Here is a 25,968-nt window from a genome sequence, read left to right as displayed (position 1 = left end):
CGACACTAGGTCAATAGCTCAAGTATTGCTAAATGCCATATAGAGACAAGGTTGAATACAGGTCATAGTTTTTTTTTATAAAAAGCTAGCCGTCTCAGTTTTTGCATTCTAGTTTATTTCTTGCATAATTGCATTGGTTAGTGAATTACAGAAATTAAAAGTCAAATGTAAATTTTGAGACATTCAAATTTCTTAATTGGAGGGGAATGTATAAACACCTGGAAAAAAAGGGGGGGGGGGGTGTATTCAATCAATCATCTATATATTTTTTTAAAACTTTTTATTCGTCTGCATTTTTTTTTTTATTCTTTTATTCAGCGGTTTCTGAATTTTAATGGTTGATCCTCCAGGCGCGTAGCTACGTTTACGTCAAAACGCCCGGGCGTACACTTGAATTTTGGTAAAATAAATATTTTAATCTGAATGATTACAAAAGAACTGGTTAAAAGCACACCAGCCTTGTAAGTCTTTCTTCAGACAGTAGCCTTTAATTGCAAATAAAAGTGATGACATTCACTTTTCAATCAAATGGTCTGAATCTACTATGACTTCTACTAACTTTCCTTTGGTTTAATGCATTTCATTATCTGCTGAGATTCGATATGTGGTTTTCATTTTTATGGAGCCTAAACCATTTATGTCGCGAAATCGAGACATAGCGATCATAATTCTCTTTGGCGTCGTCACCATTTAGGTTTAGTATTTGGTTCAAGATTTTTTTTTAAATATCATTGACTTTGTCAAACCTTCGTGAAATTTTACGAAAGTTGGACAGAAGCTTTTTGTGATCAAATGACTTTAAAGAGTATCAATGCAAGAACAAGTGATGAAATAATACTTAAAAAGTTTTAATTTTTTCCGTATTTTACTGATAAAAAGGGAATTTCTATTTAAAATTAACAAGTAGATAATAGTCTGGGATAAAAGTTTATTACACATCAATTGCTTTGTCAAACCTACATTAAATTTTATGAATCTTTGGCAATAGCTTTATCATGATCAATGTCTGAAAAAAATTCAGAAAGTATTTTTTTTTTCATTTTTAAGTTAACAGACGTCACAGACTTTTCTTTTCGCAATTAACGGTCTGTGATAATCATTTTTTATATTATAAATTTGAAAACCTTCAGAGCCTATCATAAAACTTGTATAGAAGTTAACTTTTCAGATCAACAAAATTTTTTTTCTCCGTTTGAATGGTTTTACACTGGTAATTTTTGAGGCCCTTTATAGCTTGCTGTTCGCTGTGAGCCAAGGCTCCTTGTAATAAAGGCCGTATTTTGACCTATAATGGTTTACTTATATAAATTGTTACTTGGATGAAGAGTTGTCTCATTGGTACTTATACCACATCTTCCTATATGTACTATTTTAAAAAAACCTGTAATGAACCGATAAATGGATTCTATTTTCGCAGGAAGTAATACCAGGTGAGAACTAGGGTTCCATGGATCCCTTGACGAATTTTCATAATACAACTGAACATCTATGAAAATTAACTACTTCATGTCATTAACGAAATTTGCCCAAACAAGTGGTCTTGATATAGTGTGGCTCCCTTTATATATATTTTAGAGTAAAATGTTTGGACATTTTCACTTAAACCAATGACCACTAGATACCAAATTAACACAATATGAATAAATTTAGCAAAAGAGATACACAAATTAGACTATAAATGGGTTGCTACAATATATTGATGAGTTTTTAATGACAGAAATTGTATCCCTTTCTCCATAACTCGTTTACTTCATGGGGGATTCGCCCCCTCGACCCACTACCAGTGGATGCTTTTATCTGGACCCGATTGGGGCCCTCAAACCCTCGCCGAGGTTCGGGCGTACACTTGAAAATAGCCTAGCTACGCCACTGTCCTCTGAATTTTGAATTTTCGATTTTTATCATATATATTCCGAATTTCAATTTATTCTCCGGCCATTAACTCCTTTATATTTTGATTTGAAATCTCTGATCTCCGAACTTAGATGAAGTAATCCATGGATTCAGAATTTTGAAGCGGTACTTTGAATTCAGAGTTACGTTGTATGTGTCTGAATTTAGAATTTGTATGGGGTATTCTGAATTTCGAACATAGACATAGTATCCTATGGATTTCAACTGCATGTATTTCTTATGAAATCCATTATAGGTGAAAAATACGGTCTTCAACACAGAGCCTTGGTTCACACCAAGCAAGCTATAAAGGGCCTAAAAATGACTAGTGTAAACCATTCAAACAGGAAAACCAATTGGCTAATCTATATATAACATCCATCATCAAATTTTCTTTTTTTTCAGATGAAGTCAATCTATTGTCTATATGCCATTATGCTAGCAGTTGCTACAATTTCAGAAGTTTACAGTGGAAAGTGTGAGTTTATGTGCTTACGGAAGGCTATCCGATGTAAACGACAAAAGAAGGATTATTGCTGCGAAGAGTTTAAAAAGTGTGGATTGGAAAAATGTGGTGAACCAGACTTAAGGTAATACAACATTTTTTATACTTTTACATCACGTATGAATTAAATAGTAAGAGCAAAGGAGAGAAAAATGTTGGGAACCAGACTAAGGATACTAGTAACACAACATTTTTGATAGATTAACATCATAAATAAAAAAATAGAGCCACTTAGACAACCCTCTAGAAGAGAACAAATGGCATAGAAGTTCAGACACGTTCTGTCAAAAAAGATAAAACGATAAGAAAGGGGAAAACAACAAAAGGTATAGACAGTTTAAAATCCTAAAAAAGTTATATTACTTTACAATCATACTATATCATCATACATAATATATCTATTATACATATTATATCTAATATATATATATATACATATCATATTTTTATATTTCTTGTATCATTATACAAATTATATGATTTTATTGTAGATGTGAAGATAAAAGAGGAAGCTGGAACAAAAGATATTACAATGATTTCGAATTATCTCAAGAAGAAGACGATGATATGTCATTACCTTATTTTTAAAACATCAAAGCTTGTGCAGCATAAAAATACGTGGTTATCATCTTCATTACCATTAAAATTTTGGAACCTAAAAGATCTTCTTATCAGCATTTTAATTGACATTTTTGTTTTGAAGACACAGCTAATGTATATAGGAGTTGACATACCAATTGGGATGTGAATGCTTTTGCTGTTATATAATATATAAAACGTGCTTAAATTTTAAGGTGGATCGTCACGTGCTTAAATTTTAAGGTGGATCGTTAAACTATCGAAATTTAATTACTAAATAGCCAAATTATATGATATGAAAGCGTTAAATGTTAAACATGGAATTTTGCTAGAAAAATAAAATGGTCAGGAAAATATATTCTATGTTGTAGTATATTTATGAGGGTGTGTTTGGGTTTTACAGAATTAAGAATAATGGGCAATTAACTTACATATTGTTAGAAAATGTACCGAATAGATACAGTGGTTTGTGTGTGTGTGTTTTTTTTAAAATCAAGAACACATTTAGAGAGACGAACAAGCTATGATTACATTAGAGTGTGTTCAATTTTAGCGAACGACAATTTACCGCAAAATTTAACATAGTACTCTAGCATTTGAGCTGCGTCGGATAAAATACTTTTATGTCTGTTATCTTATTCCGGGTTGAAAACATCTCTATGTATTGAGGAGACAAATTATAGAACTGAGAAAAAGGCACAACCCGCTGTAATTGTTTGCACGTGTCCTAAGTCGGGAATGTGATGTTCAGTAGTTGTTGTTTTTTTTTCTTAGGCTCATATAAAGTGTTTCTCGTATCCCGGTTTTTATATAGATTAGACCTTTGGTTTTCCCGTTTGAATGGTTTTACACTAGTCATTTTTGGGGTCCTTTCTAGATTGCTGTTCGGTGTAAGCTAAGGCTCCGTGTTGAAGACCGTACTTTGACCTTAAATGGTTTACTTTTACAAATTGCGACTTGGATGGAAAGTTGTCTCATTGGCACTCATATCACATCTTCTTATACCTCATGTAAATACAGGCTAGATTACTATAATCGATAAAAGCGCACAGGCAGACAACAAAATCACACAAAAAAAATCTGAGAAACAACAGCATAGTAAAATAAACCAGGCTTATTAGCTCCTGTCCTAAGCGGGAATCTGATGTTCGTTTGTTGATGTGGTTCAGAAGTGTTTCTAGTTTTTTTTATATCGATTAGACCGTTGGTTTTCCCGTTTGAATGGTTTTACACTAATACTTTTTGGGCCCTGTATAGCTTGCTGTTCGGTGTGATCCAAGGCATCGTGTTGAGGAGCGTAATTTGACCTATAATGGTTTACTTTCACTAATTATGACCTCGATGGAGAGTTGCCTCATTGGCACTCATACATGTACCACATATTCTGATATCTATTAGCTGTTCCTGTACCACAATAGCTGCGGAACCGTAGCTAATTGGGCCTTAAGATATGTTGGACCATAGAGAACATAGAGCTACGGATTGTTCCTATTTCAAAACGTTCGGAATTGCAACCCAGGTTCAGGTAGCACTTATTTCCCAAAAAAATATTGTTAATAATCCAAGAAAAGCTTGTCAATATATAAAGTTCGTTTCGTTAGATATTTTTCTAGGATATGACGTACCTATTTATATTTGAATATTCATTTCTTTAACACTATTATCTAATTATTTCCATTTGTATACATTCTCTGCCTATTTTGTTCAGCCATATTGAATCTAGTGACGTAAAAAGACAAGATTTTATTCTATATTCTGTGTTTTTTTGGCTATTCGTTCTGCACTATTTGACAATTGTTCTCTATTCTGTAAACCTCATCCAAATGTGTAATTATATTAATAAGTCTCCTAAATGATTAAAGACGTTGATAAAAGGTCAAAGGAACAGAGAAAAACCGTAATTGTAGGTCATATTTTTCTATTCTTTAGTAACTGCACATAATTTTCTATTCTATATATGTTGGCTTCTCAATCTTTTGTCTTTATTGTTTGCCTATATATGAGGGGGCGGAAAGGGGGGTACCTTTCTCCTTTCTCCAGCCCCTCTTCTCCTTTCTCCCGTCCCTCCACTCCTTTCTCCCAACCCCTTTCTCTTGTCTCCCAACCTGCATCATAAAAAGATAGTCTACAGGATGCTAATTTTTAAAGTAATCGATCAAATGTCTTGTTTTTATGGTTCGTCCACGTCTAGTCCTCTCACAAGATAGAAGTGTTAATTGTTTCTTCTGCTTCAAGAACCTCTGTTACTTTTTCACTGATTGCGAAGCTGTCTGTTTGCGTTGAATTTGTAACTCTGATGAATCCCGCAAAACGCTGCTTGCAAAAAAGAAAAAGAAAATTCTTTTGGAAAATAATACAGATATAATTTATCAAAAATACTTAGTAATAGCAGTCGTTGAAAATCAGACAGAAAATGATTTTTAGAATCAAAGCTATTTTGGCGTACAACTTTCCCTGTATGTCTCAAGTGTAAGCATTTTTTGAAATATTATTGGACTATACAGAAAATATGGTTCCGGAAGCTTGTAAGAAATAGATTGCCAATACTGTAATTGTATAAGCGCAGTTTACACAGGACAGCAACATCGGAATGAGGAAAAAGTTAACAAAGGCCTGTCATTTTGGGATGTCAACACTTAATTAATGCACACCCGTTGGGACGAAATACTGAAATTTGATCATTCAAACCCCGTTACATATTTTTTCACTCAATTCCGTATTTCAAAAACAAATCATTTCTTGAAATTTACAATCCAACGATTCATTTAATCAAACCCATTGGCCAACCATAAATGAATAATCGGTGCTTTGATGAAGGTGAACCCAGAAAAGCGCTCTGAACGCCAAAAAAAAATAATTAAAGAGATATGATTGTTTGGCTATATTTCTTCAAATGCAGAAACCAACTGAAAAAAAAACATTTTAACATAATTTTGGTTCATGTCAATTTACACTTGGGTGTACAGGGATGGGTGTGTTTTGTTGTTGAGTTTGACATGATGTACAATTGATGATTTCCGAACTATATTCCACTATGAACTACGTATTCAAAAATAAATGTTGTCACCAAAGGCTTTGAAAAATAGAACATAAATACAATAATAAACGCTTATTATAAATTTTGTTCCCTCGACAAAATGACGCGATCATACTGTTTTACACGTGTCCATTATGCTGCCTGTCCCTCATTTAATCGGTATAAAGGATGTAGCTAAGGGTTTATACAACTTATTTCGGAGTGCTATATTTTATTATGTCAACTTTAGTATCAATATATATACCAAAAGTCCGCATATTCAGTCAAGACTTTTTTTTTTAATTTGGTATTTTTAAAATATATAAAGGCACGCAGAGTCCGACTTCCTCCATCTACAGTGTACATTTTCAAGGTGGAACTTTAATAATGCATCGAGTGTTTTACTTATAGAGGATGCATGTATGTTCTCTGATTTTTTATTATATCATTTTTCACGAATGACAATATTGAACTTACAGCTTGCAAGGTTGTCCGCAAGGTTGCACACTACCCAAACGTTTATATCATACAGAGAATATACTATATTAAAACATGTATTATTTTATCTTTCACTTTTACATCTGACGAAATGTTTTATAAGTACCCTTTTTGATGGCTGCATTAGACACATTAATTTCAAATTGTAATGTATCGTCCTGAACATGCCTGAAATATTTGCCACCGGACATTTTTCAACCTCAAATCAATCAATTCAAATCGTATTTAAAAATCACTGTTCACACAATCAAATTTTTGAAGCTGAATGTGTACCCTGTTAGTTGGAAATAAAACTAAAGTTAATGTGAATCGAATTCGAATTACGTGTGAATTCAGCATTTATAATAGGAAGTTTACGAAAACCAGACAGGTTAAATGAAAACGAAATAACAAACACAATTCAGATCCCGTTACATATTTTTCAATACCTCTCAGTAAAAAAAATGTTACTCTATATTAAGTAATGTCATCCTCTTCTGCCAAATTCTATGAATATCGGTCAACTTTGAAGCACTTTATCTAAAAAAAAAAAACCCAACAAGGATGGTGACATATCACGGTCTCTATACATGCACGCGGGCTCACAATAAAATCCAGGAAATTGTTACTTTTTAGTCTTTCTCCATATATAAGAGATCGTAATAAATTAGTGACGACGTTTGGAATATTTGTTTGTTGATATGCATTTTGGGGAATTTTCTGCGACTGTCCCAAGTGAGCTTGAGGTTTGGCTAGCCATAAAACCCGGTTAAGTTCATAAGAAAATGCCTGTACGATTCGGAATATAATAGTTGTTATCCAGAAGAATAGTTTACCATTAACGCCTATGGAGAAACATATTGCCCCATTTAACTTGGATTTTTCTCCCGTTTGAGGATCTTTTTTTCCATGCAGCCCTTTTGTGGCTTTTATCTATTGTCCACTGAGGACACCATTTAGGTGATAACTGTATTGTATGTTAAGCTCCGACGGCACCAATTGAAGACCTCTGTGTTTAAAAGACAATATCTCCATTCTAATGAAATTACAGAAACCATCGTCAAATCAAACATTTAAAATCTGTCATAGGTCGCTCGCGCTTGCGCGTATATTTTCATAACATCAATTGTGAGTTGATGTTTTGAAAAGTAGTGACCGCTATAACTCCAATCAAAATGAACGTTACAAACGATGTTGAATTCGAATGGAACATTTACATAAAATTTCTCTGATACTGCTTCTAAACCATATATTATACACATTTTGTTTGGTTTAGACTGAGATAGATTCTTATAAAAAAGAAGATGTGGTATGATTGCCAATGAGACAACTATCCACAAAAGACCAAAATGACACAGACATTAACAACTATAGGTCACCGTACAGCCTTCAACAATGAGCAAAGCCCATACCGCATAGTGAGCTATAAAAGGCCCCGATAAGACAATGTAAAACAATTCAAACGAGAAAACTAACGGCCATATTTATGTAAAAAAATGAATTGAGTTTTGAAATATTTATATAAAAGTCATGATTTAGGATTCTATAGAAATTTATAAATAAATATCATGAATAATGAGTATACATTTATAAAAAAAAACTTCACACTTTGTATGAAAATAAGGTTGACAAACCGTTTCTCTTAATTTCTTGTTTAGTTAACTTTTATCAGACTATAATTTAAACAAGGAACAACATTTTATACAAGAAAATAAGCATACAAAGTAAAGCATTCTTATAGCGACTAGATAAGTACATTGGACATGTCTTAATCTTTAAGCAATAAGATAGACGTTAGAGGTAGTCATCTGACTTAGGAGTACACAATGAAAGTTTAAATATTATCGCAGAGATCCGCAGGTATAACTAAGATCTAGCAGTCTAATCTCCCCCGCATCCTCCTCCGCATCCACCGCCATCCCCTCCATAATCACCACCACCGTCATCACCTCCAGCATAGTTATCAGCATAACCGCCATCTTCATTACCGGCGAAACCACTGCCGTCACCACCGCCATAATCACCGTCATATCCTCCACCATCCGCACCAGTAAAACTATCGTTGTAACCACCGCCATAGTCATTAGTATAGCCCTCACCATCACCACCATAAAAACCACCGTCGTCACCACCAAAATCACCATCTTCAAATTCACCAATATCACTGTCAGCATACCCATAATCCATGTTGTCACCGAAGTCATAGTCAGCGTAATCTATATCAACGGTGCCACCTTCATCCCAACCTCCCCAGTAACCACTGTAGGGATTTGGTCCCCATCCCCAACCCCAGTCCCACCCCATACCTGGTCCAAAACCACCAAGGCCATATCCTATTGCAGCTCCAACAAGCATTCCTGAAAATTAAACACTACGCTATATTAGTAAACAAGTATAAGGAGAGGAGGTATCATTATACTGATATACGTGAGCAAACCGTAAAAGTTTTAGTCGTAATCGTATATTTAAAGAAGTCATCTTTATAAAAATGCTGTGCTGAATTCTAGACAGAAACACATATCCAAAGTAGGAAACTTCGTACATGTAAGCGGCTGTCTATTGTAATGCCGGAATAATTTTACTTTGGAGAATTTTGTAAGTCAGCGGTTTCCGATAGTTTTTGTTAAAAGCATAACTCGTTAAAACTTTTAGGACTTGAATATATTAATTGAAACCTGATTATTTTTGAAGACTGTAATTTACCTCCATATTTCTTCGAACTATTTGTGTAAGGATACCAAATGCATACAAAAATAGTTTTTACAATAGGGTATAGCTAGCATGTATATTTAAAAAAAAACACAATCAGTATTAAAGAACACGAATAGTAGTGATCTACAGTATACATATTTCATGTCGAGGGTTGGATTTAAGTTTAATTTTTTATTTGATCGTTTTCTCCAGTCTTCAATGCTTGGAAATCATTATGAGGGTATATATGTAAATCATTCTCGTCGGAATAAAGTGACAGTTCTGACAGTTCTCCATAAATAATTTCATGATCATCACTACATATCAGAATCTTATGCCACCAATGTTATGTTACCTGTGGCCAAGCTTGAATCACCACCACCGTATGTATTATGTGTGTGTACAATCAGAGGGGCGGCCTCATTTGGAGGATGGTCTGAAACAAAACAAAAATATTAATGTTTGATATATGCAGCTAAAAAGTAAGAACTTTTTCAATAAGAGGGAAGGTCTCATTTGGAGGATGGTCTGAAAAAACAATAGTGTTTGATATATGCAACTAAAAAGTTTGAGATTATTTGAAAAAAATAGAGTTCATTGTATAAACAGCTGAAAAGTTAGACGTTGTTTGAATTTATTAAGAAGCTTTTTTTTAGACAAAGAAGAAATAATAGTCATTGTATTTGACTTAACAGCACCATGCTTTGTCTATGGTATGATGTGGATATAACAACGAAGAGAGATAACTCCAACAGAACATTTAAAAACAAGTTTTATTTTTCATCAACGTATAATTACTTCCCATTCATACCCTCATAACAGTTATAAGTAGTCCTTTAAATCTTAGGACATTTTTCTTTATCTTTCATAATAACGCTTATTCTATAATTCTATAAATTTCTCTTGAAATTGATTTTACAATTACATTTTTCGGTAATTAAATAATTTTATTCTGTACATCATTCCTCTCTGTTGCCAATATCAAAATAGCTAATAATTCTTTTATTTTCCCTCATTATTCTTTTTTCTTTGCATCCCTGTTTTCTTTTTTTTTTGATTAATGTTCTCCCTTCGTATTTTTCTTGCTATTATTCTTTATTCTGTAAACCCCATCCAGATCTTCTTGTATACATCAGACCTTCTTGTATACAAAAAAGTTTCAAAGAAGAACGTCTGCTTGGATCTTTTATGTATTTTTTGACGTATTTAGTAGCTCTATATATTTATAGAAATGCAGGAATATTACCTGAATGCAAGCTTCCTATTCTAAAGTAGCGAATACTTAATAGAGTAAATGTAATTGAAGAGTGAATTAATAAACGAAATAATGTATGACTGTACACACTATTTTAAATTTTCCGGGTACATGATTTTTTTCACTGTGTTCAAAACCCATCGGCATCGGTGGTTTTTGGCTGTTTTTGTGCTCTTCGGTTGTGTTGTTGTGTGACACATTCCCCTTTTCCATTCTCCATTCGACATCAAGATGTACCTGCTATCGTTTGTCATACTTACAATTCGTGACATTGTAGGGTGGAGTTGGTGCAGTTGGTTGTACATTGTTGTTAGGGGGATAAGGACGAGCCGGTCTAGGAGGAGGCGGAGGAAGCTACAGAGAAAAAAGGTAAATTAAACGTCATATATTTGTGCCTCTCACTCAAAGTGTCCAAATCTTTTTTGAATCTTTCCTGCAAGATTTGTGTTTGTCGGCTGTCGGTACGTTTTATGGAGAACTTACACGTTCGACTGAAATTGTGTCTGTGTTTTGAAAAGAATTTACAACTGAAATAATTGTAAGACTTGATAAATGATTTTTAATTGGTTTTCGTCTTTTGATTTTATGGAAAGGCAGTTTATGTACGTCGACAGCGTGCACATACCTAGTCTTGGCTGATTTTGTAATGATAATGTATGTACGTCGATACCGTGCACATACCTAGTCTTGGCTGATTTTGTAATGATAATGTATGTACGTCGATACCGTGCACATACCTAGTCTTGGCTGATTTTGTAATGATAATGTATGTACGTCGATACCGTGCACATACCTAGTCTTGGCTGATTTTGTAATGATAATGTATGTACGTCGATACCGTGCACATACCTAGTCTTGGCTGATTTTGTAATGACGTCGATAGCGTGCACATACCTAGTCTTGGCTGATTATATACGTCGATAGCGTGCACATACCTAGTCTTGGCTGATTTTGTAATGTACGTCGATAGCGTGCACATACCTAGTCTTGGCTGGTTTTGTAATGTACGTCGATAACGTGTACATACCTAGTCTTGGCTGATTTTGTAATGTACGTCGATAACGTGCACATACCTAGTCTTGGCTGATTTTGTAATGTACGTCGATAGCGTGCGCATACCGAGTCTTGGCTGATTTTGTAATGTACGTCGATAGCGTGCACATACCGAGTCTTGGCTGATTTTTTAATGTACGTCGATAGCGTGCACATACCGAGTCTTGGCTGATTTTGTAATGTACGTCGATAGCGTGCACATACCTAGTCTTGGCTGATTTTGTAATGTACGTCGATAGCGTGCACATACCTAGTCTTGGCTGATTTTGTAATGTACGTCGATAACGTGCACATACATAGTCTTGGCTGATTTTGTAATGATATCTTCCTTTTTTAGCTCACCTGGCCCACAGGGCCAAGTGAGCTTTTCCCATCACTTTGCGTCCGTCGTCTGTCGCCCGTCGTCGTCCGTCGTCCGTCGTCGTTAACTTTTACAAAAATCTTCTCCTCTGAAACTACTGGGCCAAATTAAACCAAACTTGGCCACAATCATCATTGGGGTATCTAATTTAAAAAATGTGTCCGGTGACCCGGCCAACCAACCAAGATGGCCGCCATGGCTAAAAATAGAACATAGGGGTAAAATGCAGTTTTTGGCTTATAACTCAAAAACCAAAGCATTTAGAGCACTAGGGTAAAATTGTTAACAGGTCAAAATATATCTGCCCTGAAATTTTCAGATGAATCGGACAACCCGTTGTTGGGTTGCTGCCCCTAAATTGGTAATTTTAAGGAAATTTTACTGTTTTGGGTTATTATCTTGAATATTATTATAGATAGAGATAAACTTTAAACAGCAATAATGTACAGCAAAGTAAGATTTACAAATAAGTCAACATGACTGAAAAGGTCAATTGACCCCCTAAGGAGTTATTGTCCTTTATAGTCAATTTTTAACAATTTTTATAAAATTTGTAAATTTTTACTAACATTTTCCACTGAAACTACTGGGCCAAGTTCATTATAGATAGAGATAACTGTAAGCAGCAAGAATGTTCAGTAAAGTAAGACGTACAAACACATCACCATCACCAAATACAATTTTGTCATGAATCCATCTGCTTCCTTTGTTTAATATTTACATAGACCAAGGTGAGCGATACAGGCTCTTTAGAGCCTCTAGTTTCCTTGTATCGTCGATGAATGCGATACTGTATGTGACCAAAGAGAAACTGCTGTAAATGTTTGACAGAAATTACCAGAAAACATCATCCAAAGTTGTCTTTATATGACAGTTCTTGTCCTTTCGTTTTTGATGCGTTTTGTTATTTGATTTTGCTAAGGATTATAGACTTTCCGAATTGATTGTCCCCTAAGTTCAGTAGTTTTGTGATTTTACTTTATATATAGATATCAAAATTATGTTCAAACCTTTTTCAAGTTAAGTCTTGGAAGATTAAAAAAAAAAAAACCCTTCCCCTTCCCAAAAAAATCATAAAAAACCCACTAGCAACAACATACGAAATACGACATGAACACAAAATGAGTATTAACAAATATGTACAATAATAATTTGAAATATGGTATGCACAATTCTTAAACGTCCAAAGCACAAACCGAACAGCGTGATTATATTAATGTAATCCAGATGCAATTGATTATGCTTATTCAAATTTTGTTTAAATACTCGTGATTAAAAATCTCGTTTATAAAATCGAATATAAATGTTGATATTTCAAACTTCAGAGAAAATATATTGTTACTTACAGTTACTTTAATAGCTTCTAACCACGCCCTGTAAGTAAATATAACGGTCAGAGACTTGAGCAAATACTGTCAAATTCTAAATATTTACACATAAATAATATAGATGTATCATTGTCAAGCATTTGGTTGGTCGATTGATCGATTGTGTTTTATGCCATCTGCAGCACACTCGGTTACATCATAGACTAGTGGGCTTTTGAATTATACACCTTCACCAGTGCAGCAACTCAAACGACAATTTTGATTGGTACAACATTCTTTAATTATTGCAGAAAGCCGGTCGAACTCATTCTAGAAAAGTTTCTAATAATGTACATGTATAATACTATGGTTTTAACCGTTTGCAAATCGTAGGACCCCAGTAGATAATTCGGAAATCCGGAAAGACTGATATTGCTCTTTGCAAGAACAACTTCCGAATTTTCAAAATCCGAGAACCGCTTCTCATTATATTACTTTGAGTTGCTTCCAACAATATAATTATTATTATTATTATTAATTGTAGTTCAGTATTTTTGTGATTTTACTTTTTACGTAGTAAAAATAAAATTGTTTCGATTCATTTAGAGCTTCATATTTTTAACAAACAATTGCTTATAGTAGAATCCTGTGTGTGTTGTCCTAAACATATGTCATTCACATTTTTTTATTAATCGTAGAATGTCTTCATTTGTATCAACATTCTAGATATTATATGTCACAATACTTCCCACTTTGGCGGATTAAGAGGGGGATGGTGTCCAGCCCCCCCCCCTTTTCTGGGAAAATTGTGTTAATTATACAGGGAATGACTGAAGCATGACCGGAGCGGGCCCCCTTTTCGGCAATCAGTGCCCCCACTTATGAAAATTGCTGGATCCGCCCCTTAGGGAGCTACCATTTGATTTTTAATGGGGGGGGGGGGGGCTAGGATGAAAAATTTTGTCCTGCTTTTTTTTAGTTGTAATCTCTGTCCTGCCTTTTTATTTTTTACTCTATTCGATCCTGCCTTTTTTTTTACTAGTTTATCCTGACTTTTTTTACCCAAATTGTCATCCTGCCTTTTTTTTTTGCCAAGATGCTCATCCTGCCTTTTTTTTTACTCAAAACTCCTGTCCTGCCTATTTTTTCAAATTTCATCCTAGCCCCCCCCCCCCCCCCCCCCCCCCCCCCATAAAAATCAAATGGTAGCTCCCTTAGGATACGACAAAGATTCATACACTCACTTCATATCTTCATCACCTCCATCAAATAAAATCCAGTTCATATTAATGTTTTCTTTTCTGGTTCCCCTCTTAAATATATTTGGTATTCCCATGAGATGAACTACCTGTTTGCCGTTCGGAAGTTTTGGGAGTTTACTTGTATGAAGGCACATTGGGCCAACCGCCATAAAATTAGCAACCATCTAGAATGGAGAGAAATAGTTAGATAAATAAATATATTCCTCCAACTATTTTAGAAGTACTTAATTTGATAAGATAAGAAATCTCAACAAAAAGTGCATATTTTTAGTAATTTATTAAACGCCATAACATACTGTTATTATCACCAAATATAAAAAGAATGGACAATCAATGGTCAGTATTATGACTAAAAGCGAAACATAAAAAAAAAATTGACCTTGCATTTGACCATGCTTTTCAAATAAAATGTGCCATCTTGTATATTTGCATGTTCAAAGTACAAATGTAGATGTCTTGTTGGTTGCACCACTGTTCAGGCTTTAACTGTGTACATGTCAACTTCTTGTTTTGATAGCAATATACATGAGACGTGGTTCAACATAACTAGACGGAATTTCACTTGAATGCACGTGAAACGTTATCATGCATCATCAATTACAAATATATACTAAATGTTGTAGATCAATATTTATTTTTACCGAAAAACAAGATTAGGTATTTGCCTGTTTCTAGATTTACCTTTAATTTGATGCCTCCATTGTGGTGGTAACTATTTTGGTTTTCATACCATAATAAACTACTGTCCTCAAATAACACAAAGAATCGCGAGTTCCATCCATCATATAAACACCCTCCTTTAAAATAATACAAAAGGGGATTCAGAGCAATGAATATCAGGAAATAATCTGGAATGTCGTCTATAACATCCACATCTACTTCTAATGCAAATAAAGACTTAAAAGTAAGATTGAAGGGAGAAAATATTAAAAAATTATTATTAGTTTTATTCATAACATGTATAATTATATGCTCCCTATAAATAAAAAGAAAAGACAACTAAGCTTAAATGACAACATCTCTCAACAGTATATCGAGAGTTGCGTGTGTATTTCATATACTAGAACATAAAATGGGCCTGGTACCATTGATTACCTTTTACACCACTTGGTCGATGCCACTGCTGTTGGACGTTTCGTACCCAAGGGTATCACCAGCCCAGTAGTCAGCACTTCGATGTTAACATGAATATCAAGTATATGGTCATTTTTATGAATTTACTGTTTGGAAAAGTATGAATTATTCGAAATACTAAGGATGTTCTTATCCCAGGCATAGATTACATTTAGTTAGCTGTAATTGTCACAACGTTTTGGAATTTCTGGTCCTCAATGCTCTTTAACTTTGTACTTGTTTTGGCTTTCAAATTTTTTGAATCTGAGCATCACCGATGATTATTATATAGACCTTTCATAACTAATTACACTACTGGATCGATGCCACTGCTGGTGGACGTTTCGTCCCCGAGAGCGTATAAAATTATAAGCCTGGTACCTTTGATAACTATTAAAACAAGGATAATACTGTTTTAGAGCAATGCATTTTCCGACATATACCATGATGTCGTTATTTTCTTTCTAATAGTGTTTTCCCAATATATCTTAATTTTCATAACTTCATAATGCATGCTTTCCCAAATCTCTTTGCAATACTGGCCTATCAAACTATCTTGTGTTTAGTGGTGTGTTACCTATAGCTAATACAGAACGCAAAGAGTTTTCAAAAGAATATGAATTCGTTGATGAAAATTATTTTTTTCATCGCGTAGAAAATCAAAAGAACCTTGCTATTTTTGAAGGAATAAACTCAGCATAGATAAAAGAATAAAGTTTTGTACGTCAGAATCGCGTTTCGTCTGCTCATCAATGAAGTTTACGGTTATGTTGGTATTCTTTCTTTAGCCACTCAATGATCGATGCATAGAGACTAATAACCCTAATTCCGAACGGGTAACAAGAAGAGTATCTCTTGCAGACCCTACCGAAACATTTGAGCCCAACGTTATTTGGAGCTATGCTTTGTTTGTTAACAGCTAAACATTTTGATGATCAAAATTTACAGTTTGTGTGTAGTGTATAAATTTTCATTGAACAGAACTCTCGGTCAAATAATAAAATATATTGTGTGTATTTATTTTGAAATAATTTGTTGCAAAGTTTTTCCATTGTGGTTTTAACCACCAGGAAGGTAGATCATTTCTCGCTTTATAACAGATTCAGAAATATAAACTTACTTTGTGACGCATTTTTGAAAATAGACGATTTCATGGGAAGAAGTCAGAGCACAAATTAAGGAAAACGCGATAACTATCACTGCATTTAAAAGTTCACCGAAAGATTTATGTTAACGCATTTCTTTTAAACAAACATATTTTCTTTTTCAATCTTTTTCAATCTTTTTCACTCATTTTCACTCATTTTCACTTTATAAAAATTGTTCAATGAACTGATCACCCTTTCGAAGCACTAGCTGAGTTGAGCCCCAGTTTTTGTAGGGATTCGTCTTTCTCAAAATTTAGTTTTCTTTTTGTGCTAATCGTGTTTTGTTTCGCCATTGTTTATCTGACTTTGTTTCGACTTAAGATAGTTAATTATCTCTTTTCAATGTTGAACCCTTTTCTTTAACTGATTCACACACATGTACATGTTTTAAAACTACACAAAGGTACAAAGGTACAACACAATGTTTCATACGTGCTAAACAATGTTACATACATTTTTACTTTTGTTTACGCACTACACAAAGATACATGCGTAATACACAAAGATACATTCGTACTGCACAAAGATACATACATATATACTACACAAAGATACATACGTTCATAAATCTTCAGGTAACCTTTTTTGACCACTCGTGCGTTTGGTTCTATAAACAACATACATATTGATTAACATGTGGAAAATATCTAAACAAATATTGTTGAAATGTTAAAAATATAAACCTAACGAATGAGTTGGTATGTTATGTCGACCTCGCCTGCCAAAAGCAGAACACACTCTTAAGGGGCATCTGCTTGGCTTGTGTTGGATGTGCGTTAGTCAACAAGTTGATGACGTCACATTTGATGTCACATGTGAGTCGAGATCGACGTTTTCAGAATGTTAGAAACTCTTTAAGGGATTAGTAGAAACATGCGTAGCTTGTATGTAGGCAACATTTCTGCAATATTCCGTTCTTGCATCGTCGATCCAAAACGTTTTACCTTTTATATAGGACTTCTTACAACTATGCAGAACCTGCCACTGGACATATTGTTCATTTGTCTTCCTTAATATACATAAAATACATATTTGACACTGGACATTACCTAACTGTTTAGAACCAAAATTAGATGACCTCGCCCAAGGTAAAGTGTTGAATTTTTATCCCATAAAACATCGGAAACAGTTCCGTACCAAATTGATGTTGCAAACCGGATGAGCCAGCATAGCAACTTGTAAAATTGCAATGTGTTTTTTGTTGGTATTTGTTTTTTGGTCTAAGTGCCAATCTGAGGAGACAAGCTAGTTCCAATTATTATGTTGTGTTTACATCACGGTTCCAGCTAAAGCAGAGGTTGGAGTTTAATAGGTTAAACATCACTCCATCATCTTACCCTTTATGTGACTATCCGAAGCAGCGAATAGTTATCAATTGGTTGATAACTATTTTCACCACTGAGTCGATGCCACTTCTGATGGACGTTTCGTTCCCGAGGGTATCTACAGCTTAGTAGTTATCACTTCGGTGTTGACATGAATAAGATTATATCATTGATATGGTCATTTTATAAATTTACTGTTTTCAGAAGTATGAATTATTCGAAATACTAAATATTTTCTTATCCTAGGAATAGATTACCTTAGCCGTATTTGGCACAATGTATTGGAATTTTGTGTCATCGATGCTGTTCAATTTTATACTTGTTTGGCTTTCTAACTATTTTGATCTGAGCGTCACTGATGAGTCTTATATACAATGTTAATGAAACGCGCGTCTGGCATATCAAATTTTAAGCCTGGTACCTTTGATAACTATTAACATTGATTTATGTGATCCATATTTTTTTCATTCTTTGTAGTCACACCTTGTCCTTTTTGGGAAAGAGTAGAAAGAGAAAGTCCATACAAACTGACACAATCAAACGACTTTATCTACCATTTCAACAAATGGACAACAACTGTCATATTTCTAACTTAGTTAAGTAATTTCTGAAGAAAATGGTGGGTTATAATTAAACCCTCACTAATCGAACGGCAAACTTAGTTTTTTTTTCCTTCAGTATTCCAGTATTTGTTTATGAAAAGGTGAACCTGAGATCATCCCTAGTTTTTGGTGGGGTTCGTGTTGCTTAGTCTTTAGTGTAACCATGTTGTGTCTTGTATACTATTATTTGTCTGTTTGTCTTTTTATTTTTTAGCCATGGCGTTGTCAGTTTTTTTATCTATGAGTTTGGTTGTCCCTCTGGTATCTTTTGCCCCTCTTCTGGAACAAATCCCTTACGATGCTCGTTCATTCTAGTTTATTCTTATCATCTTAACTGAATTAAGATTATGATAGAGAATTGAATAACTTGAATAATTGAATTAAGCTACTATATAATATGAGTTTTGTTCAGGTTGAATGCCTCACAGAATTTGCATATCTGTCTACATTTTTATCCATGGGCTTTATTTAACAGTTGTCTCATTCATATGATGCAGAAGCCCGCAGTGTCAGAGAAGTCTTAGTAGTCCCACTATGATTAGAATATCACTTGCGTGTCAACAATGAGGGGTGCGTTGGAATCCTACACATGGCAGGTGTGATCATCGGTAGCCTATATTGACTGGGATTGTAAGATTTCGTATCGATTATTGTTAGTTCTCCCTGGACACTCCGGCTATTTCGATTTCGTACCGATTATCGATAGTTCTTCCTGGACACTCCAGCTATCTCGTTTTCGCACTGATTATCGATAGTTCTCCCTGGAAACTCTAGCCATCTCATTTTCGTTCCGATTTCCGATAGTTCTTCCTGGACACTCCATGTATCTCGTTTTCGTTCCGATTATGGATGGTTCTCCCTGGAAACTCTAGTTATCTTATTTTCGTACCGATTATTGATAGTTCTTCCTGGACACTCAAGCTTTCTCGTTTTTGTACCGATTATCGATATTTCTCCCTGACCACTCTATCCATCTCATTTTCCTTCCGATTACCGATAGTTCTCCAGACCACTCTAGCCATCTCGTTTTCGTTCCGATACCGATAGTTCTCCCTGGACACTCCAGCTATCTCATTTTCGTTCCGATTATGGAAAGTTCTCCCTGGACACTCCAGCTATCTCGTTTTAGTTCCGATTAGTGATAGTTCTCCCTTGACACTCCAGCTATCTCGTTTTCGTACCGGTTATCGATTGTTCTTCCTGGACACTTCAGCCATCTCGTTTTCGTAACGATTATCGATAGTTCTCCCTGGAAACTCTTGCCATCTTGAAATAATAACTGACCGCCAAAAAATAGCACAATATAGTCCTGAAGTGGCTTTAAACACCAATCAATTAATCAATCAATCAATCACACGATACAACATCTTAAAACAGAAACAATGCATTTATAAGATCAACCTTGTAAGTTGGTACACAGATCGATCTGTCAAACACTTTACTTATGACGCAGTTTACAAAACGGTGATATTTTCATGATGTTGACATCGTTGATGCATTTTTAATTTTAGTTAAACTAAGTTATCATTTTTTTTCTAACAGAGATTGTTTCATGTTTATCTGATTATAAAGAGTTATCGAATAACTTATACTGAGTTATTAAAAAACTTACTTTTAATTCTTATCATTTTTGGACTACGACAAAGAAAACAATCCATTTGTATATGATTAGGAAATCCGTTGTGTTAAGTAACATGAGTAATTGTCAAATTTAACATACAATATTGTAAATATTATTAACCGGAATTTATAAATAGAATTATTGTCGTAAAGTTAATGTTTCAACACACACATATATACATGTATGTGGTTTTTACCAAACGGATTTAACAAGCCCATTTTTTCTCACCTGACTTATACTATAGGATCATATGTTATTGACATCATCACTTATTCAACGCACACATCACTGTGATATTTAGGTGTATAATTCTCAATTGTACCATACAAAAACAATTTGCAGCGTGTCAGTCAATGTATTACGAAAGATAACTCTAATTTGATCTTGATAATATATATAACTTCATTTTCATTTTAGGCATAAATGCCTGGACACATTTATTCAGGATCTAAACATGGACACATTTTTCAGGATCTAAGATTAATGCCTAACACTATTGTAGCAATAGACCAGCTGCCTATGCGTCAGCCTATTGCATAGGATTTAAGCTTAATGCTTATTTCACTTATTACAATTGAGAATAGAAATGGGGAATGTGTCTAAGAGATAACAACCCTACCATAGAACAGACAACAGCAGAAGGTCACCCATAGATCTTCAATGCAGCGCGAAACTCCCGCACCCGGAGGCGTCCTTCGTCTGGCCCCTAAACAAACATCTTAACTAGTTCAGTGCTAATGGACGTCATACTAAACTCCAAATTATACACAAGAAACTAAAATTAAAAATAATACAAGACTAAAAAAAGGCCAGAGGCTCCTGATTTGCCGCAAACATATATATACACATGCGAGAAACAAAACTATACAAAGCTTAAACTGTTTAGTTACATTTTCTAGGAAGCATACACATAAACACATGCAGATAAATGTTACGACTATAGATCCTCTCCATTGAACGGTCGTTGATGTATTCAGTCTAAGTTGTAATAGAAAATTAGAATTTAAACGAACCTTTTTTATATAAATTAGGCCGTTAGTTTTCTCGTTTGAATTGTTTTACATTGTCATTTCAGGGACTTTTATAGCTGACTATGCGGTATGGGCTTTGCTCATTGTTGATGGCCGTACGGTGACCTATAGGTTTTAATTTCTGTGTCATTTTGGACTCGTGTGTACAGTTGTCTCTTGGTAATCATACCACATCTTCTTTTTTATACTTATGAAATAAACAAGAATATGCAATTTATTCTAGAAGATTCATTTTATGTGTTTATAGAATATATAGATAAGTGAATTGTTTGTTTTTCTCCATTTTCAGATGTTAAGGGAAAATAAAAAGATAAGAAAACAAATTTATATATACCTTTTAACTCACATTACATGCCTCCTATGTACTGAATTGATTTAATGTTATTCAAAGTTACAAAATTTCGGAAATTATTTGAACTCTGGAATGTATATCTCTCCCTCATTTAAAGCTATGATTCCTTGCCCGACTTTGACTATAATTTGTTGTCGTTTTCGGTTTATCATTCTTCATCGTTTTAAACATCTTTGTATTTTCAAATACTTTGAATCGAGCATCACTAAAAGGACACTGATTGTCGAAATGCACATCTGTGCATACGTATTGGTACCATTTATGTTATTCATCACACTACCCTATTAAAACACCACAACCGCATGTAAACATTGTCATAATTCATGTCTCCCTCGAAAACAAACACCCCAACATACAGCTCTATCATCACCATTAAAAATGAAAGAAATAGTACGTTTAAAAGCGATATATTCCCTAGGAATATTAACCATATTGTTCTATTTATGTTAATGTACGAATTGTTCCGTTTTATTTCAAGTCTATCTCACAAAAGAAGCTTATCATCCATGTATTTCAAATCATTTTCATGTCTGATGAGAGTCAAAAAAGGCACGAATGATACCAGAGGGACAGTCAAACTTATAGATCAAAACAAACTAATTTTACTGACAACGCCATGGCAAAAACAAAAGAGAGAAAAACAAACAAACAAACAACAGTACACAAGACACAGCATAGAAAACTAAAGACTGAACTAAACGAACCCCACCAAAAACTGGGGGTGATATCAGGTGCTCTGGAAGGGTAAACATATCCTGCTCCATATGAGGCACCCGTTGTATTGGTCATGTTATTACAAATCCGTAGTTTATCGATGTTCAAATCTCGTGAATCCATTTAGAAAATACATATAGAATAAAGGACTTTTTGTTTTTGATACTGACTTTATCACAGTAAAATATCAGGTGAGCCCGAAGGGCGAGCCTGATATTTTCTGTGATAAAGTCAGTATCAAAAACAAAAAGTCCTTTATTCTGTTTATCGGTAATTAAAAAAAAATAAAAATTACTACAATAATAGAGAAAATAACAAACGAACTTCGTTTTCGCGTCGAATCACGGCGAATCACACTTGACGTCACAGGCTGCATTACGTCATTTGAAATTTTGTCACAATGCAGTAAACATGGCGTTCTCTTGCACAAAGTATTGAAAAGGAATTATTGCATGTGTTCCATTAATATTCTGCTTTGGGCATGATTCTAACAATGGCAAATATAATGGTAGCATACCGGTAAGTCAGATTTCTTTATTTTTCACAAAGCATCAACATACAGGGGGGATAGGAGGGTCCTGATCCCGAAATCTCGGGTTTAAAAACACGAAATCACGAGGTCCCGAATTTAAATCACGGGAGTTTGAAACCCTATCAATAAGGGGTTAAAAATATACCAAAGTCGACTATCACAGTAGAGCTTCTCTAGAAGAGGATATACCAAAGTCGACTATCACATTAGAGCTTCTCTCGAAGAGGAGCTCTTCTAGAGAAGCTCTACTGTGATAGTCGACTTTGGTATATTTTTAACCCCTTATTGATAGGATTTCAAACTCCTGTGATTTAATTGTGATAGTCGACTTTGGTATATTCTCTCGAAGAGAGCTCTTCGAGAGTAGCTCCAATGTGATAGTCGAATTTGGTAATTTCAAACTCCCGTGATTTTTAAATAAAGTAAACCCCGGTATCCCGAAATCACGAGCTTAAAGACACCCGATCCCGCAGTCCCAATGAAGGTCCGCTACCCCCCTCCCCCCTTTCGAGCATGTAGTAAGTCAGAACATTAGAATGATACGAGTAACGATATGAATCAGCAGATTTTCACCGATCATCTTTTTTAAGTTCAACGACGTCAAGTAATATAATTATACTTAAAGCTAGCTGCGGAACCTAAGAGCTACGGTTCCGCATCTATGGTCCGCAAATAGTCAAAAATTAGCATAAGGACCTGTAAGAGCTACGGTTCTGCAGCTAACTTAAAGCTGACTGATTTGTAAATAACCTGAACAAGCTCATTTCTTGTCTACTTCATAATTATTTCAAACATTTTAATAGATGGTGCCCCGGTTACCCCGTTTTTAAAATTTATCCTAGATCCGCAGAATAAGTTCACTTTTTTGTTCTTTGTTCTATGAATATCTGTCTTTAAATTGACAATGAAACCACATCTTTTAAAATTGTATATGATGGTCCCACAAAAATGTCGAAAATGCGTAAATTTCATTTTTTTCTAGCTTCACTCATGCGATAGCGGTACCTTTTTGGTCACTATTTATGTGTTGCGTTTAAATATGAATTGTAACACTTTATAGTGACTGAACAGGTAAAACAAATACTTCTCAAGAAACAGAAAAAGAATACTACTTGGAACAGCACCAGGCTAGGGGAATGTATATTGGTATTGTATGAATAAAAACTCGGATTGGAACACCATGGACCATGTGTTAGTTGTGCTTCATATATAAATTATAGATAACGCATTTTTTTGAAGTCTGTCGGCTTTTTCATGCATTTTCTGTTCACATTTTCACAACAAAAAAGGCTAAACTAACTTTGTGAAAGTAATAATCAATGTCAAGTGTTTCATTCGCCAAAAATCTCGTGCGTTTCTGCGATAAAAATCACGCGCAATTTTGTGAATGAAAGGGGAAAGTAGATCCTTACGCGTTGCATTCGCGCATGTCATTTGCGTACTAACCCAATAATTTTTATATCACGGCCAGTCCACTGATACTGACATTATCAGCGAGTACACATCAAAGGAAAAATGTGCAAATTACCGATAAAATTAAAATACATTGTATAAGAAATACATGAACGTCAAACAGAGCGTGATAGGTGCACTACCAACATATTCAGAATAGACCACACACGATGCAAAAATGATAAATAAAATCAAAACGAAACTCCGAAGAAAATACAAAATGGAACGTTCCTAATCAAACGACAAAATCAAAACCTCAAACACATCAAACAACTGTTATATTCCTACCTTAACACAGGCGTTGACCGTATAGTTTTCGAGTAGTCTAGCGCTTCGAGTTGGCGCGACGATATTTCAGTAGCATGAGTTCGAATTCCGAAGAACAAAAAAATACAAATCTAACATTGTTGGTGATAGTAAGACGAATTAAATATATATATACTAGTATATATATTTAGATACTTTTAAATAGTAATAAAGCATCCATATACTTATTATCCTTTGAATCTCATGATCATAATAACAATGAAAAAAAATAATACTCAGAAATATGTAACCATTTTATAAAGTAACACATGACTTTAAGTAAGTTTATAAGACAATTACACATTAACATTGTGTAAAGAGTATCTTACATTTCCTATGATATGAAAATTCAATAAACAGTTTGTACAAAACATTAATAAAATGATGAAAGATATGTTAATTATGCGTGGATAATTACATTGAAATAAAAAAATATGTATTTGGAATTAACATATACAAGAATAAGACAATATAAAATAACATTCAATCACAAATAAAATAGGTATTGCATTGAAATATAAAATAGCAAACATATCTATAATACTAAAATTACGAGGTCCAATTTGTCAGCCGTCATCACGTAAAAACGACGAATCAAAGAATTCAACTTTATATATAACTAATATAGTACAAAGGTGTAGATTAAAAATTACACCACTCCAGGCCCTTTTGTTTTCCACGTAATTAATATTGCCAATAATTAAGAAGTTCGGGTTGAGTCCGATACCGATACCAATATTATATTCACCTGTTACCTATTATCTTATTTGTACGTTCCGCATCTGACAGGCGCACCACCAAACGGTGTATTCAGGATTAATATGCTATATACACGGGTCATATTCACAGGGTTGACACTACTAGATTGTCAAATTGTTACCTATTGTAGTATTTTAATCAGTAAAACTTTCTAAGATAACAATACGAATACTAAAAATCTGGATTAAAATAAGGCGTATAGGTACAGTTTTCAATTTGTTAGCGGGCATGACGTAAAACAGCGAATCAAAGAATTCAACTTTATAACTAATATAGGACAATGCTGTTGATTAAAAAATATTCCATTCCAGGACCTTTTGTTTTTCCAACTAATTAATACTACCAATAATTGATAAGTTCCAGTTCGACGGATTCAAACAGAAAGATTTGAAAGCAGAGAAAACTGCGTATCTTATAATCGGCATGACATTATCAGATGACAATACTAATATTAAAATAAGGCTTGCGCATAGTTATATACTTGAATTCAGTCACGGACCCGCGATCACACGTGTGTGTACTCTAAAAAGGACCCGTATTTAATTGTTACACAAATCACATGAGTTTTTAGATCTCTCAGGCGCTAAAATAAAATTAGTCATTCGCTTTGATTC

The 25,968-nt window shown here is 34.3% G+C and overlaps 1 protein-coding gene across 1 annotated transcript; it reads right to left on the bottom strand.

The window, feature by feature from the left end:
• Window positions 1-7,971: 7,971 nt before the first annotated feature.
• Window positions 7,972-20,466, bottom strand: LOC139497264 (uncharacterized). Its single transcript, XM_071285445.1, has 8 exons — window positions 20,200-20,466; window positions 17,220-17,267; window positions 15,081-15,196; window positions 14,382-14,563; window positions 13,177-13,204; window positions 10,677-10,770; window positions 9,517-9,597; window positions 7,972-8,827 (listed from the first exon to the last, which is right to left on the bottom strand). Exons 1-8 carry the CDS (start codon window positions 20,243-20,245, stop codon window positions 8,352-8,354), a joined length of 1,071 nt encoding a protein of 356 aa, XP_071141546.1. The 5' UTR covers window positions 20,246-20,466; the 3' UTR covers window positions 7,972-8,351.
• Between the last annotated feature and the right edge of the window lie 5,502 nt (window positions 20,467-25,968).

Source organism: Mytilus edulis, chromosome 12 (assembly GCF_963676685.1).
Source record: "Mytilus edulis chromosome 12, xbMytEdul2.2, whole genome shotgun sequence".
NCBI lineage: Eukaryota > Metazoa > Mollusca > Bivalvia > Mytilida > Mytilidae > Mytilus > Mytilus edulis.
The sequence above is the reverse complement of the archived record's forward strand: the minus strand, read 5'-3'. Positions and strand labels throughout refer to the sequence as shown.

What these genes read in the sequence shown, in the direction of transcription:
- LOC139497264 (XM_071285445.1), bottom strand. Translation starts at nt 20,245, where the DNA reads ATGGATTGTTTTCTTTGTCGTAGTCCAAAAATGATAAGAATTAAAA. An exon ending in TTACCTGAAGATTTATGAAC is followed by an intron (nt 15,197 to 17,219) that starts GTATGTATCTTT and finishes ATTATTTTAAAG; the next exon opens with GAGGGTGTTTATATGATGGA. An exon ending in ATGGAGGCATCAAATTAAAG is followed by an intron (nt 14,564 to 15,080) that starts GTAAATCTAGAA and finishes TCTCCATTCTAG; the next exon opens with ATGGTTGCTAATTTTATGGC.